The 16667-nt window shown below is 41.5% G+C and overlaps 1 protein-coding gene across 1 annotated transcript in view; it reads right to left on the bottom strand.

Moving 5' to 3' along the window:
- Positions 1-16212, bottom strand: part of LOC117370448 (piezo-type mechanosensitive ion channel component 2-like) — a 77536-nt gene extending 61324 nt beyond the window's left edge. Inside the window, 7 exon segments of the mRNA XM_055221762.1 lie at positions 2377-2587; positions 6338-6515; positions 8795-8909; positions 8993-9035; positions 10092-10199; positions 14643-14735; positions 16131-16212. Coding sequence (XP_055077737.1) covers positions 2377-2587; positions 6338-6515; positions 8795-8909; positions 8993-9035; positions 10092-10199; positions 14643-14735; positions 16131-16194 — 812 coding nt within the window. The 5' untranslated portion in view covers positions 16195-16212.
- Between the last annotated feature and the right edge of the window lie 455 nt (positions 16213-16667).

The following is a 16667-nucleotide window of genomic DNA, read 5'->3' as shown; positions in this document are numbered from 1 at the left end:
AACCTTCTGAAAAGTGCAAAAATATGGCCCAGGAGCGATCACTGAATTACTCAAACATGTATGGATGACATCTAAAAGCTTCTGGCATGTTTTTGATGAAGGAACAATGTTATAGGGTAGAAAGCTCCAAAAAGTCAATTTTGAATAATACCCCCTCTTTAATGAAAACTTTATTTATGTGTTTTCTGGTATTTAGTGATAAAGTACAACACATGTACTGTAAATCACAAGTTTATGTTTAGTAAACTACTTCATTAAAACCCTCAGTTTTCATTTAAAACAATCTAATAAGAGAAAAAGATCCATTGACGTCCAGTTCAAAATCTCAGAACTCTGCTGCTGGCCCTGCCTCTTCATCGTGGCAATTCAGAAGAAGTTACAGTAATTTACAGTGTTTTCATGATGATTATTATTATTATTTTGTTAAATAGCAAGGCAACATTTTTGACCATTTGTGTATGACTCAAAGTTCTAATTTAAAGGGAAAAATGGAAGTAAGTACAGATCTTTGTTCAGAGATGGCGGTAGATGAAAACAGATTTTCAGCACGTTATGTGTCCACTTTAAGCCACTCTCAAACTCTATTCAACACGTTCAACAGGGCGACAGTAGCTCAGTTGGTTTGGACTGTTTGTCCACTGATCTGAATCCTGCTCGTGACATAAGCATCACTGGTCAGATTCACTGACCCACAGGTTGGCGGTGCAATTCCAGCTCCCAGAGATGAATACTGTTGTTGTGTCTTTATTCAAGACACAAAAACAGCTAATCAACAGCGGGACAGAGGGATCATTTGTGGTTTCACTGTTCCAAAAAGGAGTACAACTTTAAAAACAGCTCTATTATTATCAAAAGTCTCACCATTTTTTTTATTAGTTTACTCTTAATAAGCAAATGAAATACAGTTGTCCCTTGCTATATCGTGGTTCATCTTTCATGGTCTCACTGTTTTGCGGATTTTTTTGTGTGCAATTTTGCATGTTTTTTACAGTATATGAACGTGCATTGTGTTCTGTGTCCTGATTGGCTAAGGGACGTACCATGTTTCCTGTACAGTACAGAATTTGTTCAGCCAAATTTACATACATGTTGGATTGCAGTGTGACTCTGAAGTGCTGTATGTTTGCAAGTTTTCTCCCCGACAAAACCCACAATGTCGATGAAACGTTCTGCACCGACAAAGGCACCTGCTCCCAAAAGCAGAGGAAGATGTTAACCATCACAGAAAAAGTTGGACTTCTGGACATTATGAGGGAAGGTAGATGTTCCGTGGCTGTAGGGGGCGCCATTATGGAATGAAAGAATCTTTGCTTAATCACATAAAGAAGGAGGAAAATAACATAAGGACAACAGCAGCAATAAGATGCAAAAAGGGTTGTAACTGCAACAAGACCATCGTGCAGATGGAGTCTGCTTTAGCTTTGAGGATCAGTGACCGCAGGAAAAAGAACATTACGAGACATTACAGCCGAGCAGCGCCAGGACAAAGAGGCACGGTCAGAAGAAATGTGAAATACACACGAGTCACTATTAATCATTATATGTCCAACCTCGTGGGTTGATCATTAAAATTAAATTTGATACAGTATTTCTAAAATCTGTCATTTTTATTTGCAGTACAGTATAGTATTTGGTTTCATTTTGTAATACTGTGCTTATTTTTTTAAATCTACAAAGGTTTGAACTTTGAGAGTTTAAACAAGAGAGAAATGTGAGAAAATGTTAATGCCTGTGTGAGAAAAGTGTATAAAATGTGTGGTGAGGGGTTTTACATCTGCAAAATATATAGAATTGTAAAAAATAAAGCTTTCTACTTTGCAGATTTCACCTATTGTGGATTATTTTTTGGAACATAACCCCCAAGATAAACGAGGGAACACTGTACAGCCTTTGCCTTAGTTCACTATTAAATGTGAATGTACATTTAATCCCCCGTACATTTATAAAAGTGTTATAATTTGAAAGTATCTTTGTGTTGTCTGCTCCTCTTGCATGGGGAAATTAGGAGTTTAAAACACGTTACAAATATACAGAGTAGCTGCAGTGGCTCAGTTGGGAGAGTGGCTGCCCTCTGAGCCAAAGGTGTTTGATTCAAATCCCGCTCTTGACATAAAACATCACATCAAGGGTTTGGTTTTCTCTTAGTCACCTTTAGTAGTGTTACACTGAAAATAGCAGTCAGGACACAGTGGACTTGTCTTTTAACATGGCCCCTGTTTGTTGCCTGTTTCTTGCACAGTGCAGTTGAATGCCTCCTCTAGTATTGTTGGAGTGCATGTGCTACTCCAAATAGAATAAATCCAGAAGTATAATTTGAGGTATGCAGTATTGTGTGTCCCTCTCTGTGCATGCACATGTCGTGAGCGAGGGTGGTACCTGGCCGTGCTGGAGTTGACCACAGTGTCCTGCAGGGTGGGCAGCTGGCAGCAGTAGAACAACAGGAAGTGACACGCAGAATACAGCAAGGACACGACAGACACGTAGCCAATCATGACCGAGGAAACCTGGCCGGACCACGCCCACCAGGAGCACAACACCTGGAAGCAGAGCAGGTAGGGCATGGAGGACAGCGACGGGAACACGATACCTACAGAAGAACACAGTGGAACATTTCAGACAAAGAAACAACATCTCCATGGAGACAAACAGGTCACATAGTTTTCTTTTTGTAATTATTTTACAAATTTTCTATTGTACAATGTTTTCTGTCTAGTGACCCCTTTAGCCTTACCAGTGCTTTATTGTCCAAGAATGAAACTGCAGTTTATGGTTTAAAGAACACATATTACGAAAAGTTGACTTTTGTGAGCCATTTGTTTGTTCCCTGTTTAAAAACATGCCTGGAGTTAGATTTCATTTCATTCACATGGTTTCAGTAACCCTCTGTAAAAAGTCCTTTACCACTGAGCCTCCCCAAACACTCCTTTGAAATTCCCTGCGATTGTGACATCACAGACAGAAACCCTGCAGTTTTTAAGTCCACAAATCATCACCAGAGTCATTATAAGTATGTCTGTTGTCAAATTTAACATTTAACTTTCCAAAAGGATAAACTTCTTGAGATGAAACATCAAATTTTTGAGGGTGTGCTTAAATAGTGTATATTATTGCTACATGCTTATGTTCACGTGTGCAGACATGTTCTTCATTATGTATATTAACTGTTTTCACTTTAGTAATTCCCTCTGCCACCAGTAGATGACAAATTGCAGCCAGGGCCTAGCAGCCCTAGCCTTTAGATGGCCCTAAGCCGATTTTGCAGTTGAGCCACTTCAGTGCCACATATTCATATTTGACAAAATTAAGACATAATCTCATCCGATAAAAACAGTGAAAATCCTAGAAGCTCACAACAGCAATAGCCACAAGTATAACAGATTCTGGTGCATTTAAATGCTCCAGTTGACTAAAGTGGACTTACATTTATTAATTCAAAAGTGTTCACTTACTTCATATCATAATACTCAAGAAGTACAAACTAGTGATCCAAGTTAGAGGATCTAAGTCTGGACATAACATTAGATTTATAAACGTCAGATAATCTGGAAGGACTGAACATTAAATAATGCAAAAAAATCTGGTAACTTCAAAGAACAGACCGCAAAAAGAGGATCTTAGGATCACATTATTTTGATGTTCATTGTCAGGTTTTGGATACAGTGTTGAGTTTCGAGACATACATTTGCATCCGAAATTAGGGGAGATTTCATGTAAATGCACATATTAATAAGTAGGGATGCACCAACATTAGTATGGGGTATCGGTTCGATACTAGGTGCCAGTACTCGTACTTGTCAGTGGGCTGCCGATACCAAGAGCCGATAACACTATAATTATGCTGCCTCTTATTTGTACTTTCTGTACTTTTTTAGTTCACAAAGGATAGCTCAGTGTTGTGTTTAGGTAGTAGCATGCTAACATTGCTAAGTAACACTGGCAATTATTTGCATTGTACATTTGAACTTATCGTAATTGACATGTGACTGAATAGAGGGGGTCCAGAGCTTTTAAGCTTTTATCAGCTGCAAAGACCAAGTGTAAATATTAAAGCCAGGTGCTTATCTAAATAAATTATAATGTATTTATATCTAACTACAGTGATTTCAGTAGAATTTTAAAACAGCCACTCAAATAAGTATTCTAAAATGAAAAAGTAGGTTATGCTATAAAAATCCTATGAAATGATTTCCCACTATAATCGAACATCTGTAAAGAATAATGAACAAGTACTCAAAATGAAGTACTCATGTTTGCAGTGGTATCGGTGTGTCCTTATTAATGAGGATTCACATCACATTCAGGAGTCGTTCACAGGTCGCTCTTTCGTCCAGCAGATGTAACAGAGGTTTCTGCCATAAACAACATTGTTAATCTGACACAGGAGCAGTGACCTGCTTTAACTACACTCACATCATCTGATGATTTAGAGACCGAAGGATGAGCCCCACCCAAAAACAACCAGTGTAGCAATCGGGCTATTGGACGCTTCGCACTCACCATAATACAGGACTCCACTCACCCCCTCCAGGACCATCTAATCCCTCTGCCTTCAGGACGGAGGTATAGGGCGATCAGGTGCAGGAGGTCACGGTTTGGTATAAGCCTGATCCCAGCAGCCATTGCCTTCTCAAACAACAGGCCCCGCTGAGGCCTAATGTCTGTTTTGTAATGTGTTTATGTGACTGTGATGTTTTTTCTGCGTATATGTCAAACATGCTCTGTGTATGTGGAAAGGAATCCCCGCGGGGACAAAAAACTAAAGTCAAAAGTCTAAAGGAATAAATGGACTCACCGCTATCCTTGTGCCGCTCTGATGTGTGTCACATGTGCAGAATTATACAGCTCCGGCGTCACTGTTTTATGCTGCATGTCCAGTGGGGTAAAGTGGGGACATATTTTGAATCCTCTTTGAAAAGTCCCTCTTTCCCAAATCAATCTCTCTACACTCTTCCTGCATTTTCCTGTACTTTAGATAAACTTAACTTCACTAAGTTTTTAGTTTGTGAAAATGTACCTCTGCTGCCTCAGTGTAAACACGCAGCTGTCCACACCAATGCCCGGTAGGTAACACATATTTAGCTACTGGAAATAAAACACATCTAATAATTTTAGAGGGATATTTAGAATAGCATAAACACCCGAGTGTCATTTAGTTAAAAAAACAACAACTTTCCAATCATTATTTTCATTATAAATGTATGTGCTGTTGGGCTCCGGTGGCCTCGGGCCATAAGCAGCTGCTGAATCTGTGTATAGGCCGGGCCGGCCCTGGTTGCAGCAGCTCAGAGTATAGTTTAGCACTGAGGCTGAAATTATGTTATGTGCAAGTTTCTCAAACTGTGGGTGAGGGTCCAGGGAAGGGGGGGACTTAGGAGGTTAAACTCAATATAGTAACCTATTTCAAAGCTCATATTAAGCCTACATTTCCTTTAATAGATGGAAAGTAAATCAGAAGTACTCAATTACATATTTGGGACAATACTGCATTGCATAATGTTAAGTTTTTAGCATTGAAATAGACCAAGGTCCTTTCAAAGTACCTTGTCCAACAGTGGTCCCAGGTGAGGACAGAGGAGTCTCTTACAACATGTTGTATCTGACTCAAAGTGTTGTTGGTGTATGTTTGGAGATATGGGCCCTATATCCTAAAAGCAAGGCCTATGAAGGTATTGTTCTAAGTGTTGTGGCACTACAACATTCATACAGTGGATAAAAGACACACATTTTCATTTATGTTTCTTCTTTATTTGCATGATTATTTACACTATAGATTCCATATGTGTATGAATGACACATATGGAATGTAAGTGGTCCCATTTTTAGGCTAAGCAGCACTTTTCCACCTTCAAGGCACTCAACCACTCACCCATTCACGCACACATTCATACACCAGTGTACACAGACACTGGGGGTGAGGCGGGTTAAGTGCCTTGCCCAAGGACACAATGACTATTCATCTGTGGGAGCTGGAATTGCACTGCAAACTGTGGGCCAGTGGATCTTACTGCGCTGCCAGTGATGTTTATGTAAAGCTACTGGTGTCCTTTCATGTCGTGTGAAATGACTCGAAACTTTTTATACTCGTTTTATATGTTTCAGATTCTTCTAAATAGCCACCCTCTGCTTCGATCGCTGCTTTACACTGTGGGTCAAGATGACCACAACCTTAATTTAAGTGAAACACTATTTTGTTTTATCGGACAAGGAGATGTGGGTGTCAGGCAAGTAAAAAATGTCATCCACTTAAGTACTTAAAAATGCTAAATGTGAAGCCCTGTTCACAGGTATGAATGTTCAGGCAGGGATAAGGGAATAGTAGAGAGTGATGCATATTCACCTGTCAGTCCCAGCAGGGCGGTGAGCAGCACCTGTCCTCCGGTAGACGTCATGCTTCCCACGACACCTTTCACTTGCCTTAGAACGTTCTCCAGCTCGGCCCACAAACGGTTTGGGTTGTGTTCTATGTCTCCTCTGCTCATGTCCATGGCCTCCAGCGTGCAGCCTGCCTCCTGCTCCTGACACACACACAACGATTAAGGGGCATATTAGGCTATTTTATGATCTCTGTTCTAAAGTTTAACACACAAACCCTGCAGAGTTCTGCAACCTCAAAGGTGTGAGAAGCACTGGGGTAATTTACATGCATGGTAAGAAAATATTGTTGTCACAAATATTAGTTCCATATAATTCACAATATACTTCTCTGTGGCATTTAAAGGGCATACATCACACTATCTACTGATCTATTTAATAATGCTGTATTCTCATCAAAAACCGACCTGGAGTTGTGTTTTGTTTCATTCACACATGTTTGAGTAACACTTTATTATTAGTCTGTCTATATCTCCAAAGCTCAAAATGCACTGTTACACCTTGTGATGTCATGAAGTGGTAGTTTTCAAGTTAACAGCTACTTTTACCTTAGTAGAGATTGGCAATTCCAGGGCTGAAGTCATCCAAATGATTCTAGTGAAGATGTGTGGAGTTTAAATGGATGGAAATTAGCATTTTGCTAAATCTGGTGCAGCCATCTTTTTAATGTATCTGCACATTGTCCTTCAAATAAATAAATAAATAAAAACACAGTGAAGCACTTCCTGTATTACCACTTCATAACATCACAAGGTGGAACAGAGTGTTTTCCATTTGAGAGAAGAACTATATGTACAATCCTACATGGCGTCACTAGAATAATCAGATAACCCAATAATTTAATCTGATTATTACATGTGTAACTAGAGGATTTTTAGAGTAAATGTTGCATTTGGAAGAAAAAGTACAAAGAATTTTAAAATGACTCTTTTATTTTTGTCTTCACCACATTTGTTTGCACTTTTCATGTCAAAACCTGCACAGGTGTGGCCTGTTTACATGACTCTGTATATCAAGATTATCTGGGTCAAAATTGTAAATTGTCAAAATTGTAATTTCCCCTACAAAAATCCCCAAATTTCCCTTTTTTTTTCAACTTTACATTTGAATGCCTTGTAACGTTGAAAAATCCTATCTTTCAAAATTCAAAGAGAATGTAAAGATGGATTCTCATGAGTTTGTAAACTCACAAATATTGCGAGAATCCATCTTGCTGTGCAAGATTAGGACAGACAAGTTAAAGCTCAAAACCTCCTGAATTCACTGACTAAGCTGCAGAGGCTGCACTAACACTGGTTGATAATTGGCTATCCAAATGTGAAGTTCATTCTGCTTTCTGATTGAATAATCATCTTGAGAGACAAAGCACCAAACAAACTTGGCCATCACATCCAAACTCAAAATGTTACATACAGTCCCTTTATCTGCACTATCAGCTATATGTGAACTGGTGATCATTAAATGAATAATGCATCCTGTACACTAGTGTCCACTGTCTCCTGGTCTTTACACTAGTGTCCACTGTTTCCTGGTCTTTACTCTAGTGTCCACTGTCTCCTGGTCTTTACTCTAGTGTCCACTGTCTCCTGGTTTTTACTCTACTGTCCACTATCTCCTGGTCTTTACACTAGTGTCCACTGTCTCCTGGTCTTTACTCTAGTGTCTACTGTCTCCTGGTATTTACTCTAGTGTCCACTGTCTCCTGGTCTTTACACTAGTGTCTACTGTCTCCTGGTCTTTACTCTAGTGTCCACTGTCTCCTGGTCTTTACACTAGTGTCCACTGTCTCCTGGTCTTTACTCTAGTGTCCACTGTCTCCTGGTCTTTACATTAGTTTCCACTATCTCCTGGTCTTTACACTAGTGTCCGCTGTCTCCTGGTCTTTACACTAGTGTCCACTGTCTCCTGGTCTTTACTCTAGTGTCCACTGTCTCCTTTAAACATTAAACTAGTGTCCACTGCCTCCTGGTCTTTGGAGAACTACAGTGTTGTCCTCAGACCCATTATTGATCTGCACAAGAGGCACACACGAGCAGAGGCGGAGGAGCACGGCAAATCAAAACAGATAGGTTGGTTTCAAAATGGCTCCTCAGGTTATTATTATTATTATTGAGTCTCTACTAACAAGGTTAAGACTGGACTGTATTCAGACATCCTGCTGCAGAGCCATAGACCGGAGCCTGGAGACCGGACCACCCAAAGCGCATATGCAGAGGGGAGGGTCAGAAGAGTAGAAGAGAGGGTCAGAGGAGCAGATGATGCAAAGGAGAGGGTCAGATGGGGCAGAGGAGAGGGTTAGATGGAGCAGAGAATGAAGAGGAGAGGGTCAGAGGAGCAGAGGAGAGGGTCAGATGGAGGAGAAGATGCTGAGGAGAAGGTCAGATGGAGCAGAAGAGAGGGTCAGATGAACTACAGTTTGTACCTGAGGAGGAGGTCCAAGACGAGAGCTGAGTCTCCAGGTGATTAAACCCACCAAAAGCACAGCCAGGTCCGGAGCTATGTGTCGTACAACTGAGCCCGCATCACTGCCTGCGAGTCTGGAAACCAAAAATAAATAATTGATTGCCAAAAAAATTACTTTACTGTCAATCAGTCATGAGTACTGGCAATGTTGTCTTACCCAATGAGCCCGAGCTGAGAGAGTGCCTTTTGCCATGAGGTACCTGAACACAGCACGTTAGCATGTTAGCTTACTCATACGTTAGCATGTCAGCTTTCAAACAGGGTATCTCCCCTCTCAAACCATTTCTTTTCTCTGGCTAAGATCTGGACCTTAATATCTTCAAAGGAGTGGTTAGTGTCTTTGAGATGGAGATGTACAGCAGACTGAGGTCCAGAGGAGCTCTCTCGTGTTCTTGTCCTTTGTCCTACCCAAATACAAAACTCTGAACCATAAACAAAGTAATGTAGTCTACTCCATTCAGTGTAGTGAAGAGTGAAGTGAGCATTACACTGGAGAAACTAAACAGCTGCTCCATAAGAGAATGTACCAACATTGTCGAGAGAGCTCCTCTGGACCCCAGTCTGCTATGCATCGCCATCTCAAAGACATTAACCACTCCTTTGAAGATAGTGAAGTTCAGATCTGATCCAGAGAAAAGAAATACTTTGAGAGGAGAGCTAAAGAAGCAATTTTTGTTAGGAAAGACAATCCTTCCTTGAACAGGAATGACGGTCTGAACTCTGACAGATCTATCATTCCATCCTCTGCCCCAAAGCAAAAAAAGAAACGAAAGAGAACAATAGGAGGGCCATTAAAGGTTAAAACTGGAGACAATAGCTGTTTACAGTTTCAGTGTAGTTAGCTCCTCCCTTCAGATAGATTTAAGGCAGTGTACACCAGCAATATGATCAGAAGTGAAGACGTAGCCTGGATGAGCATCGAAATGTCTTCACTCCTACAATAATTTGTCCAGTTGACATATTTAAACTTTGTCTTTTGCGATACTTGTTAGACCAATAGACTGTTCCTTATACCCCAAGACCCTGCCCCTCACCCCCCTCACTCTCCCCTTTAGCCCTCCGGGCACTGCCCAGTTTAACAGTTCTATTTGAAATGTGGTTGTGGGCGAGTTTAGGTGTTTAGTACCACAGAATTGTCACTGACTTTGAGCAAGTTCTTCCAAAAGTTAATTTGGAAGTGTCTGTGTGTGTGCATTTTGAAAGCCACCTCCTACAAGTAAACACAGCTCCAACAGGTAAACACATGGGATACGTACAGTTGTTGTCTGGCTGCAGGGTGATGGTGGTCACCTGGAAGAAGGCCTGGAGCAGGAGGAAGAGGAGGCTGGACACACACACAGCAGTGACACAGCGGGCTGGGGTCCCTGCACACAAACACCAGGCAGCATAGGTTTAAAGGACCACATAAAGTTTGTTATCACACGTTAGTGGGTCTGTGGACTGATCCAAGTATGCACTAGATTTAGTTCTGTTGACTTTACTTTTGGGTCGGCCTTGTTCACACACACCACATATCATTCACCCCAAACACCACGAGAGGGAATCATATTACTTATTTCTATGACAATAACTATGATAACTCTTCAAGCGAACAGAGCCCCGTGAATACGTATGCACACACTCACTTCCCCTATACACTGGTCTTTTCTGAGGACTGTGTGCAGAGGAGGCGTGGTGGTGGAGGAGAAAAAGCTTTAGGAATGACACACAGACAGACCCAGGGCCACCTGTGCAGACAGAGGCAGTAGGAGACTAGTCTCCTTCTGGAGACTGATATTACATTGATCCAAATTGCCTTATCAGCAGCATCTATTCATAGAATATATGTGACCTGAGCCTTTTTTGCCCAATTCCAAACAATTTTACTATCACTGCGGACCTGAGTTTGGCCCGAGGCCGGCCCCGAGGTCGACCCTGAGGTCAGCCCAGAGGTCGGCCCAGAGGTCGGCCCAGAGGTCGGCCCGACGTCGGCCCGATGTCGGCCCGATGTCGGCCCCATTCAACCCGCTCTAGAGCCCCACAGTGGAGATGCCCCTGCCTGAGACCTCCTGGCTGTTTACTGTGGTCCAGAGTGGGACTGTTAGGTTCACACTGACCCAGGAGAGGAAGAGAGGTGTAGAAGAGGAAGACAAGAGGAGAAGAGATGGAAGAGAAGCAGGGGAGGAAAAGAGGAGAGAAGCAGAGGAATAGAGGGGCACAGCAGTGACACAGCATGCTGGGTCCTTGCACACAAACATCAGACAACACAGGTTTAAAGGAGCACACTAAAGACCTGGAGCAGGAGAAAGAGGAGGAAAGGAGAAAAAGGAGGAAAACAAGCAGAGGAGAAGAGGAGGAAGAGGAGCAGAAGCAGAGAAGGTTAGGGGAGTGAGGAGGGCAGGGGCTCTCCTGTCTGGGCATGCTCCCTGCCTCTTCAGGACACACTTTTAATCCTCTGAATTTACACCACTTCAGAATAACCTGAACTGACTTGATAGATATGCGTGGGGGGGTTTCATGCCTTCCAGTGAGAAGGTTGTGGGTTCAATTTCCTTTATGTGGGTGAATCATGTTTTGGGATTTGTGTATTCCACGAAATAGCTCTCTTAAATCCCTTAATTGTCCTATAATTAAATATCAATGTCAAATTATTGTAGGCTGTGAACCACTTCATTTTTTTTCCCTCATTAATGCACACACAGCACCACATATTGACGGAGAGTAAGTATAAGTATTCAAACCCTTTGCTGTGACCCTCATATATGTAACTCAGGTGCTGTTCATTTCTTCTGATCATCCTTGAGATGGTTCTACACCTTCATTGGAGTCCAGCTGTGTTTGATTAAACTGACTGGACTTGATTAGGAAGGCCACAGAACGACTGGTTGCAATCAAAGGAAAGATGAATGCAGCCAAGTACAGGGATATCCTGGAAAACCTTCTCCAGAGTGCTCAGGAACTCAGACTGGGCTGAAGGTTCACCTTCCAACAAGACAATGACCCTAAGCACAGCTAAAATAACAAAGGAGACAACTCCATGACTGTTCTTGAATGGCAATGGGGTCTGAATACTTTTCCTAGGCACTGTATCCTCCAGAACAGTTGCCTGTGATCCAGAATAACACACTTCTTCAAAACTTTACAAAGATGTGAATCTGGTCACCGGTGAATCTTCCTGTTATCAAATGGGCCTGATTGACAGGTGGATTAGCCAAACATGTGTCAAAAAACATGGCAGATTTCTGCAGAATCAATGAGCGAAGCACTAAACTCTGTTAATCTGAGGTGAGAGAAATGTGATTTTATTTGTAAATCATAGGTGACCAATGAGCTTCTTCATTTCACATGTGTCACTGAACGACCTTGAAAACAGATCTGATTGGACGATCACATTTGACTGGGCTTGAATTCAACAGAGCATGTGGGACCAGACTGATGTCAATCTGTAAACAAAATATAGAGAGATCATCCTGGATTTGTCGAAGACCAAAACAGTGAATCTAAATGTAAAAGTAGGGTTGTGCAATTCATGGAGCTCGATCAGGACAAAGAGGCGCGGTCAGAGGAACTGTGAAATACACGAGAGTCACTATTAATGAATTAAACAAGAGAGAAATGTGAGAAAATGTTAATGCCTGTGTGAGAAAAGTGTATAAAGTGTGTGGTGAGGGGTTTTACAGCTGCAAAACATATAGAATAATTGTAAAAAAAAATAAAGCTGACTACTTCACGGATTTCACCTATTGCGGGTTATTTTTAGAACGTAACCCCTGAGATAAATGAGGGACCACTGTATTTTATTTTTGGAATGAGACAAAATAAAATAGAAGAAAACATTTGTGATTTATCAACATGAGGTAAAAAAAAAAAATAATAATGACTAATTTTTTGTCAAAATCTGCTCTTTGCTATGATGAATTTCCCTCTGAAGAGGTGGGCTTTTCAGTTCTGCATTTTGGAGGCCAAGTGTTGACATTATGATCTATGTATGTTTTAGTTGAAAATACTAAATACATGGAAATATGTCTGCTTTAAAGCTGCTCTCTGGAACACTCTGTTCCACCTTGTGATGTCATGTGGTATTACAGGAAGTGCTCCACTGTGTTTTTAAACTCCACACACCTTCACTAGAATATTGGATAATTTAATTCCTGGAATTGCCAGTTTCTATCTGAGGAAAGGTAAAAGGAGCTGTTATCACAAGGTGGAATTTTGAGCTCTAGAGATATAGGCAACCTAATAATGCAGGGCTATTCGAATGAAACAAAACACAACTCCAGGTATGTTTTGATGAGATAAGAACATTATAACATGGTTTAAAGCATAAATTTCACATAATATGGGAGCTTTAACTGCTGTTTTATGTGTGTGTTTATGTCACATTAACTTTTCTTTTCAGACAGTTTGGATGTAAGAAAACCTCTGCTACTCAAAATAGCCTCAAACGCCTCAAGTTGGACGCCTCTGCAAAATCCGACATTGTGAAATCTCATGAATGCAAAGAGACAGATGGAATATTGTCACAATATTACCATTTCAAACTTGATTTTAATCACACCGGGGAGAACTCTGTCCAAACATTTAGCACTGTTTGCACACTAGAAAGCTTTTTTTTTCAGGTACTTTGAACATTATTTCAACAAAATAAAGGTATTTTCAAATTATTTGTCAAATAATCTTTTCTGTGAACACAAAAGGAATTTTGGCCCAGTGTAACACATGGTTGCTAGGTAACAGTTACAGAATTCCCTAGCATGATGTCATGATTTCTAACCAGGACGTAAAACTTGAAAACAAAAAAAAAATCTTGGAAAAACTCAGGAAAAGAATTATACATGTTTTGTAAAATCTTAAATCCACTGATCTGAACTGTGTTTTTGTAAAATCCAGCCTGTCATAGGCACTTCCAAATTATTTGGTTTATTATTGGTTAGTGTCTTAGGCTGGTTTATGGCACTGTTGATCCTGATTATGAATAAAACACCCTTACATAAACCGTTGCTGTATAAAATTGCCAGCATTAGCACTTACCTTAGCTTGAGCTGTTAACAGAGCAATCATTTCAACATTTGAGATTAAAATAATGTATAATCCAGTCTGTTTACATGAGATCCAGCTTGACAAAAACTTATGGTTGTTATTAGTCCATAAATACATCTGTGCCACTCCAATCTGATCAGTATTTATGACACAAATCAAGTTTTAGCAGAGTTTAGTCTTTAGACTTTTTGTCACCCAGACACCAGAGTCACATTACTCAAATGAAGTGAGCTGCGTGTCCAAATCGCTCTGTGAGTGTGTGCAATATAGAGTCTGTTAAGACTGTGGGACTGTGTAGTGTGTGGGGGGTTATGGGCTAGGGTGGACATTCGGACGCAGCCCTGGTATTGATACTACTGCAAAACTTTGAGACACGGTCAAATCTCAACAGCTTTTGCCCTGGAGCTACACTGAGCCTGTGTGAGTGTGGGGGTGATGTCACAGGTAAATTAGGTGTGAACTCAGCCCAGAGGAACGCACACATGTGTCACGCTCTCACTCATCTGTCTGAACAATAATAATAATATTCACTGAGCAGACTCACAGAGGAGACAGCTGTACGCTAACTCTAACCAGGCTTGTCACGGTAACACATTCAAGCATGATATATCGCTACATTATACATTGCATTACCTGTGTCGGGGGCAGTTGGCTGGGGTATTACCTGTGTCGGGGGCAGTTGGCTGGGGTATTACCTGTGTCGGGGGCAGTTGGCTGGGGTATTACCTGTGTTGGGGGCAGTTGGCTGGGGCATTACCTGTGTCAGGAGCAGTTGGCTAGGGTATTACCTGTGTTGGGGGCAGTTGGCTGGGGTAGTAGTGGCAGCAGAAGCAGCAGCAGGATGTAAACCAGAGAGAAGGCGCTAAACCTTACACTGGAGGCTGGAACAGACACAATGAAAACCACACAGAAATATTCTTAAGGAGGTCAAATAAACAGAAAGAACAAATGCAAAGAACTTTTAACATTCAAATATCATGGAATGCCACCTTTCTTTAAATCTGAAGTGCTCTTGTACCCCCAGGGGTCACAGTGCCCCAGCTTGGGAAACACTGGACTAAGACACCATCAACCTGTTATAACTCATGATTCTGAACCAGGGGTGGGCAAACTTTTTTGACACATGGGCCACAATGGTCTCTAAAATTTGACACTGGGGCCGGGCCAAGATATATATATATATATATATATATATATATATATATATATATATATATATATATATATATATATATATATATATATATATATATATATATATATATATATATATATATATATATATATATATATATATATATGTATATATTACATTAGAGATTTGGTCAACAGAGATCAACAACTTGTTCAAAATCTTTGTTGTATTATGATCTTAACATCTTTTTTATTCCGTAAAGCACTTTGAATTACCTTGTGTACAAATTGCACTTTACAAATACACTTGTCTTGCCTAAATTGAACATGGTTTACCCTTACCTATTTTAATATAATTTGATCACGTTTCACGGGTCAGATTAATAAGCCCAAAAGGCTGCGTGTGGCCCCCGGGCCCTAGTTTGCCCATGTCTGGCCTCCACACCTGTGGGTCATCGTCACAGGTGATGGTGTTGGTTGCTGGTTGTTATAGTGAATGTAATTTTGATTATAGTTTGTTAATCAATGAATATGATGTCATTAATCTGCACACTAACAGGGCACACATCATATTTTGGATAAGACGGTGATTGGAAGTGAAGTTATATTTGTTTGCTGTGGAGTGAAGTACGCGCCCTGAGTTCCACAAAACCATGGAGGTTGTAAAATGGCATAACTGTCTGAGTCTGACCACAGTACTTTTAAAATAGTCTTTATCCTACAAAGAACTGTAATATTAAGCTTATCGTACGTTTTTATATTGCAGTGGTCTATAAACCTAAGAAACGTCAAACTGCCTGTACACTTGTTTGTACACACATGCTGACTAACTTATGAACACACACTCCTGTCCCATGTCTGCTGCTCACACCTGGGGAGCAAACCAACCCTTTCAGACCTCTTCTGGCCCCGGGAGTTGTGGGATTCTGGGTTACTCATGCCCTGGTCTGTCATGGCGTCAGACTGGTCCAGACTCAGGTTAAATGTCATTAGAGCATTAGGAGCCCGTATGTGTGCGCGCCTGCGTGCGTGCCAGGGGGTCAGGAGTCAGTGTGCGCTCCAGATGTGTTGACTTTCAAAAAAATGACTCGTTTTACATCAGATCATGCCTTGTTTGGGCTCCTATCTGAAGTCCATCTTACCTGCGGTGAGAGTGAGGGGCAGCACCAGCCTGAAGAACGCGCACACGTACGGCTCCGCGGACATGCTGCCCTCGGTGTGTGCGCTCCGGAGCCAGCCCGAAACAACCAACACTCAACTCTGCGGACAACGTTCCAGCTGTCTCACTTGGAGCCCGCGGACCTGGCTTAGTCCACGTCAATCCTCCAGAGAGCCCCCTCCAAATGGGATCCAGACTCACAGCGGGGCGGCGCTGTTCCCGCTCGCACGAAAGCTGCCTCTGATGCAGCGACAAGCGGCAAAAAAGTCTGCTCTCATCCCGGAGCCCATAAAGAACAGACCCAATGAAACGTGTGAGAAGAACCAGCTCCACCGCCGCTCCCAGGACAAAGCATGCAACAGTTTTTACTCCACAGGACTAAAAAAAGTTTCTATTCCATATTTGTTTATGCACTTCAGCGTTCGGACATCCCTCTCCAAGCCCCGAGGACCAGTCCACGTCTAGCGCGGACACGACTTTGACAAAGTGTCAGGTTTCTTGGACCCGAGGGCTCTCGCCC

Source organism: Periophthalmus magnuspinnatus, chromosome 1 (assembly GCF_009829125.3).
Source record: "Periophthalmus magnuspinnatus isolate fPerMag1 chromosome 1, fPerMag1.2.pri, whole genome shotgun sequence".
Taxonomy (NCBI): Eukaryota; Metazoa; Chordata; class Actinopteri; order Gobiiformes; family Gobiidae; genus Periophthalmus; species Periophthalmus magnuspinnatus.
Note: the sequence above shows the minus strand (reverse complement) of the source record. Positions and strands in the feature narration are given on the sequence as shown.